Source organism: Heliangelus exortis, chromosome 12 (assembly GCF_036169615.1).
Source record: "Heliangelus exortis chromosome 12, bHelExo1.hap1, whole genome shotgun sequence".
Lineage (NCBI taxonomy): Eukaryota > Metazoa > Chordata > Aves > Apodiformes > Trochilidae > Heliangelus > Heliangelus exortis.
This window is the reverse complement of record NC_092433.1, coordinates 9,495,004-9,509,122: the sequence shown is the minus strand read 5'-3', so window position 1 is coordinate 9,509,122 and position 14,119 is coordinate 9,495,004. Positions and strand designations below refer to the sequence as shown.

At 56.0% G+C, this 14,119-nt stretch overlaps 1 protein-coding gene across 6 annotated transcripts in view; it reads right to left on the bottom strand.

Moving 5' to 3' along the window:
• Positions 1–10,924, bottom strand: part of CELSR3 (cadherin EGF LAG seven-pass G-type receptor 3) — a 32,050-nt gene extending 21,126 nt beyond the window's left edge. For all 6 annotated transcript variants that reach the window (XR_011728230.1, XM_071755936.1, XM_071755937.1 and 3 more), the window contains exons 1-2: positions 7,654–10,924; positions 1,026–1,658 (exon numbers count right to left, since the gene is read on the bottom strand). Coding sequence is in view for 5 of the 6 variants with exons in the window: in XM_071755936.1 (XP_071612037.1) it covers positions 1,026–1,658; positions 7,654–10,909 (3,889 nt within the window). In the remaining variant the exon portion in view is untranslated. The remainder of the gene's footprint in view (positions 1–1,025; positions 1,659–7,653) is intronic.
• Between the last annotated feature and the right edge of the window lie 3,195 nt (positions 10,925–14,119).

Sequence of the window (14,119 nt, the reverse complement as noted above, 5' to 3'; positions counted from 1 at the left end):
GCAGCCATATGCAGGACACCAAATACCCTTGTACCTTGCTGGCATCAGTAGCGGGGATGCCCTAAGCCAGCTCAGCAGTGCTATGCAGGGGTTCTGGCCAGGTCCTTTTCCCCTGCTGTTCCCACAGCCCTCAGAGAACTGCTCAGCTGCAGTCCTATGGCCTGGGACTTGCTCCTATTACTTGCTCCATGGCATGCAAGGAGGATGAGGAGACAGCATGAAGTGTCAGGGAAACGAGCTCATTAACCCTTCTGCTAATGGCTGTTCACGCTTCAGATGCTGGGGGTTAATTACCACTGACTGCTTATCTCACCAGGAGCCACCAACATGAGAGTGGCTCCAAGGCAGCCATCTGCTGCTTTGCTCCTTTCAGCAGTGAGGGCAAGGCAGGGGCTCCCTCCTCAGTAGCCACAGGCCATCTTCTCTCATCCCCAGGTTGCCAGCAGCTTGGCATGAGTCTCCACAGTCTGTTGGGGACTTGTGGCAACGAGAGACTGGCTGGCTCAGGGATTGCCCCCGCAGCTAGGACTAGATGTACCTGGATGGGATCTTGCCTGGGAGGGAAACTAAGCCCAGCTTTCCCTTCTTTTCACACACCAGTTCACACACCACCATGTTGGGCCTGGGTGGGCTCCAGACCTTTGCCAGACCAGCTGAAGACTGGCATGGGTTGAAACCAGCACAGTTTTGGAGCCCATCGCCCCACTGGCATGGGGTAGTGCCAAGGAGTCTCCTGTGCCCCAGCATGGCACAGTCCAGCTTGGCCTTTCCACACTCTGATAAAGGCTGGGAGGTGGTGGCCAGGGTCCCCAGCTCCTTGCAAGACTGATTTCTATGATAATGTCAGCCCTGCACATACAGCACCATGGAAACGTGGAGAGGCATGTGCAGAGCTGGACCTCTGCGGGCAAAGAGGGGCTGTGACGCCCACCACCCTGCTGGGAAGAGGACCCCGACTTCAGTGACAGCAACACCAAGGGACCTGCTCACCCATTCCCCTGTGGTCCCCAGCTCCAGGCACTCACCACTGAAGTGCTGTCGGCAAACACACGTGTATCCCCCCTCCTTGCGGGTGCAGATCCCACCATTCAGGCAGGGGTTGGAGTAGCAGAGGTTGATCTCCGTTTCACAGTAGTCCCCGGTGAAGCCCTGCGGGCAGCGGCACCGCAGGCCGGTGATGGGGTGGATGGGCCGGAAGAGGGTAGAGGGGGAGGCAATGAAGGGGGCTGAGCTGTCAAACTTGAGGACGGAGATGCACTTCATGTAGTTTTGGCAGGGCTCCCGCAGGCAGACGTTGTCATCAAAGGGCAGCACATCCAGCATGGAGGCACCCGTCAGCACCATGCGCTTCATGTAGAGCTGCTCCTGCAGCTCCTCTGAACTGAAATACCGCCCGCCCCGCGGCGCCAGGGCTGAGAAGCTGACGTTGAGCACCGTGCCGCCCACATCGGTGTCGTTCTGGATGTTGAAGATGAAGATGTCTTCCTTGGGTGTTGCAAGCACGGTGGCCACCCCTTCCAGGAAGGTGGACAGCAGAGGGGAGAGAAAGCGCTCCTGCCACATGTTCTCCAGCCGCACCGTGATGCTGTTGGCCAACATGTCCTCTGTGATGATGATCACCCGCAGAACACACTGGGCCGTCACGCTGTGGATCCCATCTGTGAGACAGAACAAGGACATGCTTCAGGTCTTTCCTGCTGCTTGGAGGCTCTCCTCCATCTTACCCTGGGGCAAAGCCCTGCACCCCAGTGTGGTGCCCAAAAGGCCCAAGTCCTTGGTAAAGAAAGCTCCCTCCCATCAGGCTCTCCACTGAGATAACTCTCAGGTTTCTTCCCTGTTCTGGATCTCAGCTGCAAACTGAGATCTCAGGAACAGAGGTGCTTTTGCCTTTGCCCGTGCTCTCCTGCCATTTCCTTTCCCTCTTCTCCAGGGTCTCCAAGGCTTTCGTGCCAGTCTCCCTGCTTCCCCCCTTCTCACCATCTGCTCCACATCTCTTCCTCCCTTGGCCCATCTCCGCTTTATTTAATTCTCTTTAATCTTCACTTTCCTTGGAAACAAACTCCCTCCCCTTGAGACACTGCACCATGACAGCAATCTCCCAGGCATGAAGACAAGAGTGTGCATGCACACTCAGAGTGTGCCAGCCTACCACCTACTCTCTCTCAGGACCTTGGCCACTGGCAGCATCTCAGCCCACCTGCTGCTTCAGGACACCTCCTCTCTCCCAGTTTTCCTGGACCCTCTGGCAGGCAGAACATGGTGAGGCAAGGACTATGCCAACCTCTGTGGCTCCAGAAATGCTCGATGAGGCTCATAAAGAGCCTCACTGCTCCTAGGGAAATAGGGTGATCTGTCTTCCAGTCCACTGCCAGCACCCAAATTTTAATGCCCTGCGAGTGTTGACAGCACATGGTTGCTACCCTCTCCCACCTCATATACACCAGAGCCCCAAACCTCCTTGTTTCCTCAAAGATTTGGCTATCACCATCCTGAGACAATATTTACATCAGCATGTTGATGGTGACTTCTTGCTGTAACATCAAATACGTGACCAAGAAGTGACAAACCCAAACCTTCCCCTGGAGACACTGGGTTCAGCTGCCTGTGCAAATGCAAGGCCACCCAAATAATGAGCAAAGAGTTTGCTGGGGTGCTTCCCTCTCCCCATCTGCCACGCTGACCTCTGCCAGGTAAATCAGCTCCACAGAGACAACCTCATGCATCCTCTTCTGGGCATCTATGTCAGGTTCAACACTCAATTTAAATGCTGATATGGGAGGTGGCCCTGTGAAAAGGTAGGCAGAGTGGCAGGTCTCACTTCAGAGGATGAGCAGCTAAAGCAAAGATGCCCCCACAGCAGCACTTAGAGCAGTCCTGCTCTGCCTCAGCCTGGCACACCCAGCCAGACCCTGCCCAACAATGCTTCACCTCCTGCAACCCAGGGCAAGGGGGCACAAGGGGCAGCAGGCTTCCTGGCACCCTGGTCAGACTCAGCCCTACAAGGACCAAGAGTGTAAATGCCATCCCCCCCTGTGCCCCACACGTGCCCCAGCTCCAAGCCTCATGTGCAAAGCTGCCTTTACTGCTCCTCTCTCCCCAGGGCTGCTTTGCTGCAAAGCCTTTTGATTTCCTTCAGCCCCGTTTGAAGTTGGTGGTGCAGGAGGATTTAAAGATTGAAATGTCTCTCTTTTTTCCCCTATCTCTCTCTTCTCTTCAGAAGGTGAAAGCTTTCTGGTGACCCTGCAAATTCCTGCACAAGCACCAGCCTGCACGCAGGGGCTGCTGCTCTGGAGATAAGGCTGGCAGGGGGCTGGGAGAGCAGCTGTGCCAGTACAGTCACCCAGGAGCTAATCCCCCTCAGGAAGGGGTTTGCTTCTCTCTGAAATCAAACTATTCCCAACCCATACAGCAGCAAGGTGAGAAAACCACCTCTTTGTGTGACAGCCTGATGGCTCTAACACGGGAGGCGGTATGAGCAGCAGTTACCAAACAGCTCTGTCCAGTACCTGGCTGGAGGTGCTGCAGGATTTAGATCTGCCTGGGCTCAGCTCAATGAACTGGCATTATCACCTCTGTCTCCAGAAGCACCTTCTCTCTCCATGTGGCTCAGGGGCTGCTGAGATCATCCAGTGTTGGGAAAGCTGGAGCAAGGGTAAATACACAAGCCTAAGATGCTCACTGAACCACCAGCAGTCTGGAATCACTCCCTGAGAGACCACCTGGTGAGGCAGCACCCTGGGATGCCACCACTTTGACACCAACCCCCTTCTCAGCAGGAAGCTGTGCTGTGTCCTGCTCTCTCTCCTTTCCCTTTGTCCCCTCCTCTCAGTTTCTCTCTCCAGACAAGGAAAATGTGAGCTCGGGTCGAGCCCAGCTACCTCCTGCTCTCCCCACTCAGTCTCATGGCCCATCCAGAAGGAGCCTCAAGGCCCAGAGGTCTCACCCTCCCTGAGGGGTGCTCAGCACCCAGCAACGCACAGGCAGACACTTGCCTGATTCATGGCTGTTATTTGGCCTCAGCTGAAGCCATGCTGAGTCCTCGGGCATGCTGGAGGCCAGCAATGCATCCAAGAGCAAGAAGGCCATGGCTGGGGACTTCCCAGCAGGCAGGCTGCAGGGTGCCCAATGCTCTGGACACTGTCCAGCCCACAGCAGAAAGGCCCAAGTGCCCCTGTCCCAGTGTCCTGCAGCAATTTCAGGGCCAGCTCTGGCCCCACAGTTCTCCCCAGTAAGCTCCCCCATAACATGGTGTTCTACTTCAGCATCACACCCAGGACTGCCTCTCCCTCAGCTCCATGCAAGGGGAAGCAGATGGTCAGGAGAATGACCCGCTGCAAATGGGGACAGAAAAAAAAAAGCTACCAAAAGAAAGCCCAAAGCTGGCTGAAGGCACTGACCCCCCTGGGAAGCATTTTAATCACAAATGCTCAGCCTTTCTGATTAAATCCTGTGGCTGGAGAGCTGGTGCCTGGTAAATATTCATGCAGCAAAGCAAGGAGCCCTGGAAATATGCCTACAGGGAAAGGAGCGGGGAGAAGGGACACAAGGGGCTCTAACCTCCATGCTCAGCAGCACCAGGTCACCATGTCTGCACTTCCAGGACTGACAATTACCAGCCTGAAAAACAGCAAAGCTACAGGAAGAGCACAGGATGGGCAGCAGACCCCTCCTGAGGGCTGTGATGTCAGTCAAGGAACAGAGCTCCAGGACTGTGATACATCCCTATCCTTCACTGAGGTCCAGGAGCTCAGATAAAGGCTGTGAGCTGCAGAGCCAGAGTCCAAGAGCTCCGACTGCAACACCCAGAGAGTCCACCCCAGAGATGTCAAAGAGTGCTGAAGGGACAGGCAGAGGCAGCTTTCACATTTGCAGCTAAGGCATAATAAAATGCCCCCAAGATGGAGAAGTTACGATAGAAGGAGACAGGCATAAGTAAGGTGAACATTCCTCACCACTTCAGAATGACTCTGGCAGATCTCTCAAGATTTTGATGCCCCTTTGACAGATTAAGAAATCTTGGAAGTAAATCAGACTCGCCTCACACAGCACAGAACATGAATGTCATTCTCCCAGCAGCTCTAAAGACAGGATCTAAAATCCAATAAGCATAACGACTCCAAAATTGTTCCTAACCAGGAATGGAAACCTGTAAGTCTCCCACCCCTTCATTGTCAGCACCTCCAGCTGCAATGGACCTAACACCGAAGGATGGTCCTGAGGTTGGGCTCTTCAAGAGAGGAGAGACATTCAATTTGTGGAAGGCCAGGGCAACCCTGGGACTCTTCTCCAGCTTGAAAAGCTGTCTCTGATGTGATTAGACATAGAAGTAAGGACAAATGTGCTCTAGAGAGTTCTTGATAGGCTAGGATTTTAGGTGAGACATCTTGGACAAATGGGTCCCCTCACGAGAGCAGGCTCCTGGGCTGCATGCCAAGATGAGCTGTGCACAAAGCTTAATGGGTACAGGGGCAACGCAGCTGAATTTGGCTGAGCCTCCACCCTTGCCACCAGCCCAGCAGCATGGCCCAGTGAAACCAGTCTGGAACGGTTTAAAGTCAGCATGATGGCAATGTCCTGCAATGCCCTGCTCTCATCACGCTGCTGGCTGTGGACACAGCCCCACCACCCCACCATCCTCCACCCCCATAGGCCAAGAACCATTTTTAAGCAGCTGCAGGTGACCACACATGGGTGAAGAGCTGGCATCAGTTTGGAGGCTTTACAGGCTGTTCCCTTTTAAAGGCACAGGTTTGTGATGGCTCACGCCTTCACTGCCTCCTGCAAGGGGCTGAGGTGAGAACACACACAGCTCACAGGCAGGCAGAAAGGCCTCTTGCCCTGTGATTTAGTGGGATCCAGCCTCTCTCAAAGGGACCATAAAGCTCACAGACAGGCAGGGAAGCTGCTCCCTCCCCCAAAGCTGAACCTTGGGGCACCCACTTGGGTGCTATTGTGTCCTTCCTGCAGGAGAAGGGTGCTCCAGCATGGTGCTGCACCCAGGCAAACAATGCAGCCGGGTCTGCATGTCCTGGCCACCAGCTCTGCAAGCCCACCCCCCCCCCCTGCACACAGTGACAGTATGGGGCTGCCAGCTGGGCTTCAAACAATGAAGAAGGAAAAACCAAACCGGACCTCCACCTCCATAGCTAATATCAAAGCCAACAAAAGGCCCGTTTCCCAGAGCTTCACTTCCCTCCCCAGTACAGCTCTTCCCCTTCCATCTTTGCCCATTCATGAGCACACCTCTCCCCTCTCTTCCTGCTGGAAGATGACGACACTCTGGCTGCAAGGGCCCCCTCGCCGAGAGGCGGCTCGATGCAGGACTTCGGGATGTGATTGTCTCCTGCCTTTGTGCAGGGTTAAGTGTGCAAGGAGGCAGGGCTTGCATAGACACATTCAGGCAGAAGCTGGAAAGGTCAAAACCACCCCCCCATCACCATCGACTGGCATGTGTGCTCTCAGCCAGCCTTGCAGTTGTAATTAACCCCTAGAGAACCCCAACCCACCAATGGGCTGGTGCTGGCCATGCAGGATTGCCTTTAACAGGTTCCCTCTTAAAGCCCTCACTCCATCTTTTGAAAGAAATCCTCTCACTGAATAAGCCAGATAAAGAGAGGGTGAAAAGGGAGGGTAGCTGCTGGGTGTAAGTCAGAGTAGCATCGTGATTTAACGTACGGCTCCTTAGGCACTCTTGGTAGTTCAGTGCTTGGCCCTTCCAAAGAGGGTTCTTGCCCTGCCTCTCCAAAGCTGCTCCTCAGCTCACCGATGGACAGATGCCTCCATTTCACATCACACATCCACAAGCAAAGAAAGGCTGATAGTGAAGGCAAAGCTCAGGCAGTGCAGAGCTCCAGGTCCAAACCCTGCTGGCTTACAGACAAGCCCCTGGGTCCATCTTTGCCCTGCCCTCAGCATGGCCAAAGGGGACTCAAACAATCCCCAAAGCCACCATGGCAGCTACCACCAGCATCTGCATTTGAATACTCCAGCAACACACAAGATGAGAGTTTTAATCTCTGCACTCGAAGGTTTGTTACACTGTTCTCTGCAAAGCTAAGCTGGCTGAAGAAAGGTGCCAGGTTTTAAAAGCCACACCAGAAAGTCTAGGTGTTGGTAGGTGCCACAGCCAGAATCCAGACTGAGCCATTTGCTACCAGCATAGGTATTTTTAAGAGGGCTCCCTCCACACCAAGTTCAATCACCCCAAGCACAGCCAGGGAAGCATTCGGTATCAGCAGGGAGCAGACCCTCCGGTGCTTGGGAAGGAAGCTCTGTGCCAGACTCTAGGCCAGTGGCTTGGCCACCCCAGGAAGAGGCCACTTGCCCAGCCAGAACCCTACAGCACACATCACAGCCTTGCTGGTGACAGCACCTCCAACATGCAAACCTCACAGCTGAGTAACAATGCTTTGTTCTTACAGACACCTCCAGCCTTGGTCCCCTCACAAAGGGCTCCCCCACAGCATGCCCCCACTCACACCCTTCTCCACCCCACCAGGAATTCCCAATTAAAAAATTTGAAGTGACTCCTAATTCAAATCTTGTTGCCAGTCCCCAGCTCACCCCTGCCAATACAGAACAGGCTGCTTGAGGGGGACCACACAAACCCCCCAAAGGTACTGCATTAAAGGTTTAATGATTTTCACACCCTACCTGAGACAGTCACCAGCATGGAGGCCACAAGTGGACGGTTGTTGTCCAGCTTACGGCTCAGCCTCAGTTCCCCACTAGATTGATTTACAATCAACAAGTGCAGCTCATTTCCTCGCTCAAAGGTGTAGAAGAGGCGGTCAGACGCATCTGGGTCATAAGCTGGGACCTTCCCTATGACCCCCGAAGGGAAGGTGTTGGACTTATTGGACACATAGTTATTAAACAAGATCTGGAAGTTCTTGAGAACAGGGCTGTTGTCATTCTGGTCAATAAGTTTGATGTGGACTGTGGCTCTGCTGACCAGAGGGGCAGAGGTAGCCTGCACTACAATCACATACTCAGATTTTGACTCATAATCCAGGTCTATCAAGGCCGTGAGTTCCCCAGAAAAAATGTCCATCTGGAATATCTCAGGGATGTTGCCTTCCACAATTTGGTACATGATCTGTGCATTGGGTCCCTCATCTGGGTCGACAGCTGTGATTTGGGCCACAACAGAGCCTACGATGCTGTTCTCCTTTACCAAGACCTCAAACTCTTCAGCAGGGAAGACAGGGGCATTGTCGTTCACATCCTGAATGGTAACCTGGATATGGACAGGAGTTCTCTGAGCAGGGATGCCCCTGTCCACAGCATATGCAGTCAGCTCATAGACAGGAACATTCTCACGGTCCAGCCTGCGGACAGTGCGAATGATCCCTGAGGTGGGCTCTATGGTGAAGTCTCCATCCCCATCCTCCCCATTCTGGAAGGTGTACTGAACCCGCCCATTAGTGTGGGCATCCCGGTCAGTGGCAGAGATCTGGAGCACACTGGTGAAGGGAGGTGCATCCTCAGAGATCATGCCCTGGTAATGAGGGTTGACAAACTGGGGGGCATTGTCATTAACGTCATTCACCATGATTTCAACATAGGTGGTGTCTGCTTTCTGGGGGATCCCATTGTCCTTGGCAGTGATAGCCAACGTGTAGGTGACCTGGTCCTCATAATCCAGTTCTGCCTGGAGAGTGATGGCCCCAGAGTCTGGATCGATGCGAAACTGAGGGACGTTATCTTCTAGGTAGTACGTGATGCGGGCATTTTCCCCCACGTCATCATCTGTGGCACTGATGACCACCACAGTGCTGCCCACAGGCCGGTCCTCATTGATGCTCACAGAGTAGTGGGCACTCTGGAATACAGGCCGGTGTGTGTTGGCATCGGTGATGTTGATGTGAACGTGGCAGTTGTCACGCAAGGTGCGGTCGGACGCCGTCACGGTGAGCACGTAGCGCCTCTCCTGCTTGTAGTCCAGTGGCAGAGACAAAGTGATGAGCCCCGTCCCGCCTTGTGTGCTGATGGAGAAGCGGTTCCGCGTGTTGCCTCCTGTGATCTGGTAGGTGATGGCACTGTTCACATCCCGGTCAATTGCTGTAACACTGAGGACACTGGTCCCCACGGCTGCGTCTTCATTCAGGCGGATGAAGTACTCCTTCTGAGTGAACTCAGGACGGTTGTCGTTGACATCCATGACAGTGATGGTGACGCTGGCGGAGGCTGATAAAGATGGAGACCCATGGTCCCGAGCCTCAACTCCAAAAAAATAGTGCTCAACTGACTCCCGGTCCAAGGGCCCACTGACCGTGATCCACCCCGTGGCACTGTTCACCACGAAGGGCGTGTCGGCCGAGACCCCAGTCAGTTTGTATTCCAGGCGCGAGTTCTCGCCGTAGTCTGCGTCCACGGCCTGGATGTGGATGACAGAGTGACCAAGGGGAGCGTTCTCCAGGACAGAGATCTGGAAAGGGGTGCTGACAAAGATGGGGGCATGGTCATTGATGTCCACCACCTGGATGCTGGCCATGCCAGTGTTGTTAGAGAGGGGAGGGCGCCCTGCATCCTGAGCACGGATCCTCAGGGCATACTCACGCTCCACCTCAAAGTCCAACGGGGCCACCACCTGTATTTCCCCAGTGATGCTGTCAATGGAGAACTGGCCCCGGCTGTTCCCACTGATAATGTTGTAGTGGACCAATGCGTTGTTGTCCTTGTCCAGGTCTGTGGCAGTGACACGCAGGATCTCTGTGTGAGGCCGTATGTCCTCCCTCACCTGGACAATGTAGCGCTTCTCACTGAACTGAGGGGTATTGTCATTTTCATCAAGGACTGTGATGTAGACCTTGACCGTGGCAGACCGGGGCCCTGGCTCCCTCCCCTGGTCGTTGGCCTCCACCACCAAGGAGTACCTCTCCATCTTCTCCCTGTCCACTGGCCCGCTGGTGGTGATGAGGCCGGAGCGGGGATCAATCTCAAACACGGCGTGGGCAGCCTGCTCGTTGACGAAGCGGTAGCGGATGTTGGCGTTGAGTGGGGAGTCAACATCGGTGGCCCGCAGTTGCAGGATGGGGTATCCCTCCTCCACGTTCTCCCGGATGGTCTCCCGGTACTCGCTCTGCTCAAAGACAGGGTCGTGGTCGTTACGGTCAGCCACGGTGATAGCCACCATGGTGGTGGCAGAGAGTCGGGGTGCCCCATGGTCGGCGGCCGTCACGCGGAAGTAGTGCAGCTCCATGCTCTCGCGGTCCAGGGCCTGGGTGGTGGTGATGAGCCCGGCCCGCGGGTCGATGCTGAAGAGCTCCAGCGAGCGGCTGTTCATCAGAGCATCCATGGAGTACACCAGCCGCCCCGCCTCGCCCCCGTCAGGGTCCTGGGCCGCCACCGCCACCACCGCCGTCCCCGCCGGCTGGTTCTCCGCCACCTCCGCCTGGTAGTTGTACTGAGGGAACAGCGGGTGACGGTTGGGGGTTGCGCGCCGGCTCCGCCGCCCCGGGGATGCAGGCGGGAAGGGGAGCGGTGGAGCGGCGCGGGGTGGGCAGCGCGACGGGAAGCGGCGGCGGGAGGCGGCGAGCAGCCCCGGAGACACCGCCACCGCCCAGCACGGCACGGCGGCGGGGCAGCCCCCGCGGGCCGGCGGACCCCAGCCCGGCGGCGGCGCGGAGGCCCCCAGCCCGGGGGGGAACAAAGGCGGCAGCAGCAGCAGCAGCAGCGGAGGCAGCCCCCGGTGATGGCAGCAGCGGCGGCGGTTCGGGGCGGCCACCGGCTCTTCCGCCGCCATGGTGCCTCGGCGGCCGCCGCCCGGCCCGGGCTCACGGCGGCTGGGCTCGGCACCGCCCCCGCCCAGCGGTGGCGATGGCCGCCCCCCGCGCCCCGCCGCTGCCGCTGCTGCTACTGACGGGGGTGGCGGCGGCGGCGGCGGCTCCTCCCGCAGCCCCAACATGGCTCCCGCCGCCCCGCCCCGCCCCGCTCCGCCCCCGCCCGCCCCGCAGCCGCCATCTTGAGGGCGGGCGGTCAGCGGGCGCGGTGCTGTGCGGTGGGACGGGACGGGCCCAGGGAGGGGGAGGCGGGCAGCGCGCTGGGGATGTGTCTCCCGGTGCTAGGTGTGCCTGGTGCTCTGTGGGGTTGTGGCCGCCGTGAGCGGGACACCTGCCAGGTGCGAGGTTTTTCTTCCAGCCCCCCTAAAAAAAAAACAAACCATTTTCCCAAAGAAAATTCAGTTTGGGGCCCGTGCGTCAGGATGGTTCTTTAGCACATCAGTCTCGCAACTTAGCTGTTGGTTTGATCTCAACAACTTGTATCTCAGACTAATCCACTGAAGCTTATAATAGGTTTAGGAATAACGGGGTTCTGTCCTTGTTAGCATTCAGTGTGCCACGTCCTGCTGAAGAAGAGGAGAGCCCGAGGCATGGCGGCTGGGGCACATGTCAAGGAAAAAAGAGCTGCTTCGGGGACGGAAACTTGGAAGTAAATGTGGAAGATGGCAGGAATTAAGGATGGGGTAGGGAAGGGCACACAGGATACACAGTGCCTCCATGGACGCCCTGGTTCCAAATGGGCTGCAAGACCCCCATGTGACACTCTTCTTGTTGGGCTGTGGGTCAGGGTGGGTAGGCTGGGAAGAAACCTCTCTCTCACTCCCAGGGCTGTGCAAGGTCCTGTGGTCCCTTGGTAGAAACCTGAGTGGCTGCTGTGGAGCCATACACTTCTTTTGACAGTGCAGGCCATCTGCACAGGGAGGAGAAAAGAGATGACCTGACCCTTGGATGCAGCAGGTTTGGGGACCTCGAGGGGGTCCAGCTGCCACTGGCTGCAGTAGTGGCTTCTGCACCTGCTGCAGACTGGGCTGTAGGATCCCACATGGTGCTGCTGCAGTGCTGAATCCAAATACCACCAGCATTTCACCTTTGTCCAATACTCCGTGTTCCTGTACCCCCCCACCATCCATGACCACCACTGGCTTTCACCTGGTGGGTGTGGATTTCTAACCCTCCAGAGAAGTGGGCATGTTAATTCATAAACTACATAGGATTCCTGAACATCAGTAATCTGCTACGATTATCTCCTCAGCCACCACACAATGCCTTTGGCTTGGCTGGTCCTGCACCATGCCAGCCATGTGCACACAGTGCTCTGGGGGGATTTACATTGCCCCCACCATGCCCCGAGCACTCCCGAGTGGTACCATTAGGCTAATACCAGAGCAGCCCTGGCTCCAGGTGCAGCTCACCCAAAAAACCTCATCCAAGGAAGGGCAGCACAGCACCTATGTCAGACAAAAAGATGCTGGCCTCACACAAGCCCCCACTGCTGGCTGGATTATACATCACACCTCCTCAAAGTGGGGATTTGCCATCAAGAAACCAAATCAGGAGAGAGGAGATGCTTTTAAAAAATTACGAGGGCTTTCAAGTTTATTTGTTCTAATTACCCAGCTGACAGATCAGGGTAGGAGGAGAAAACCATTGGGGTATAACTGCCACAGAATAGCTGTAATTGAATCATTCCAGACAATAAAGCAGAGGCGCAGGTCACAGGCAGCACATCGGTCCCTCCGTGCCAGCCCCCCAGAACCCCTCACTGTTGCACCACAATGAAAAATGTGAGGAGATACGGCTCTAATAGGGGCTCATCACCTCTAATGGAAACACAAGTGTGTTATCTGAGCCTGTCACTCACAGAGCAGGAACCACTGAGCAGGCCCAGGGATAATGAGTTTACACACTGCGGTTTCATTCCCTGCCTTTCCCAGGCAGCGGGTGCAGCTCTCCCTTGGGACCCCCACAGCAGACTGGCCCCCAGCTTTTCCAGTTCTTGCAGTGGTGACAGCACAGTGGTGGTGCAGGCTCACACTTAACAGTGCAGGGACAGCAATGGCTCAGGGATGCTGCCAGCTCTGCCTGCGCAGGCTCAACCTCGCCAGGGCTCTGCCAGCCAGGGCACTGTCACAGCAGGTTTTGCCCAGGCTGTGGTCCTAGCCAACAAAACTCATGGTCCTTCTGGGCTACTCCTGGGGTCTGGGCTTGTCCCAGCTTCACACAGCAGAGCCTGGGCTGTGTCACTGAGGGCAAGTGACAGAGGAACATCCCTCCGTGCCAGTGGAACACAAGCTGACAAGCCCAAGCAGCACCCAGAGGCAAGCTGAGGTTAGCTCAGGGGGATGTGCAGCCATACACTGCACAGAGCAAGGGGCTCCAGGAAAGCCACTGCAGGGTGGGCACCCATGTGTTGGGAAACTGTCTGGAAGAAAACAGACATGTGAGCAATCCTGACTGTTTAGTTTCAGCTAGAGTAAACTAAGGGCCTTGAGACCCAGTTGCAAGGTTACTGAAAGATGAGCTATGGGAAAAAGATAAGGGAACTGGCAGTAGAAAAGAAGAATAACAGGATAATGAGGTAGCCAGCAGAAGTTCTGTGAGAACAGAATTTGTGGCCAAGATAAAGCCACCTGCAAGATATCGTTATATAAACAAAGGCTCTATATAAAGCGAGTGTCCACTGTTAATAAACGACTTCACTTTAACCATATTGGTGACTGCGTGTCGTCCTTTAAGCCTCCACGGATTTTTTCCCACACCCATGGGTGCTGGCAGCCCTCACCCATTGCGATTTCTCCCCAGGAGTGCAGCTTAACACACTGCAAGGCCACAAGCCCTGGCACCTGGGAGACAGGCCAAAGAGGCAGGAGCTGGGCACAGCCCTGGCCCCATTTCTGCAGGCAGCTGTGCTTGGTGCAGCCCTCTGTGTTTGAGGGGGGCACAGCCAGCTCTGGCATTACACCCCTACCCTTGTCCAGGGCTGTAGCACGCTGCCCGGCTGGGACCCCTGGCATGCAGCCAGGAGCAGAGAGCACCTTCCCTGCTGCCAACTCTCGGCTTCACCAAGCACCCATTGCCCCCTCACTGCACACAGTCACCATCCAAGGCCCCCCCACAGCACCTTACATGGGGCTTAGGTTTGGGAACAGCCATCCACAGCCAAACCACGATTCATCAGCACTCGATACAGGCTGATAAACCACGGCCACAGGGGCTTGCTGCCTCAGGGCAGGCAGGAGCCAGCTGAGGCATTCTGGACAGGCCCACAGAGGTGGATGGCTGTGTTCCTTGCAGGGGCTGCTGCCCACCACCACTCCTCCTCTGCCAGCAACATG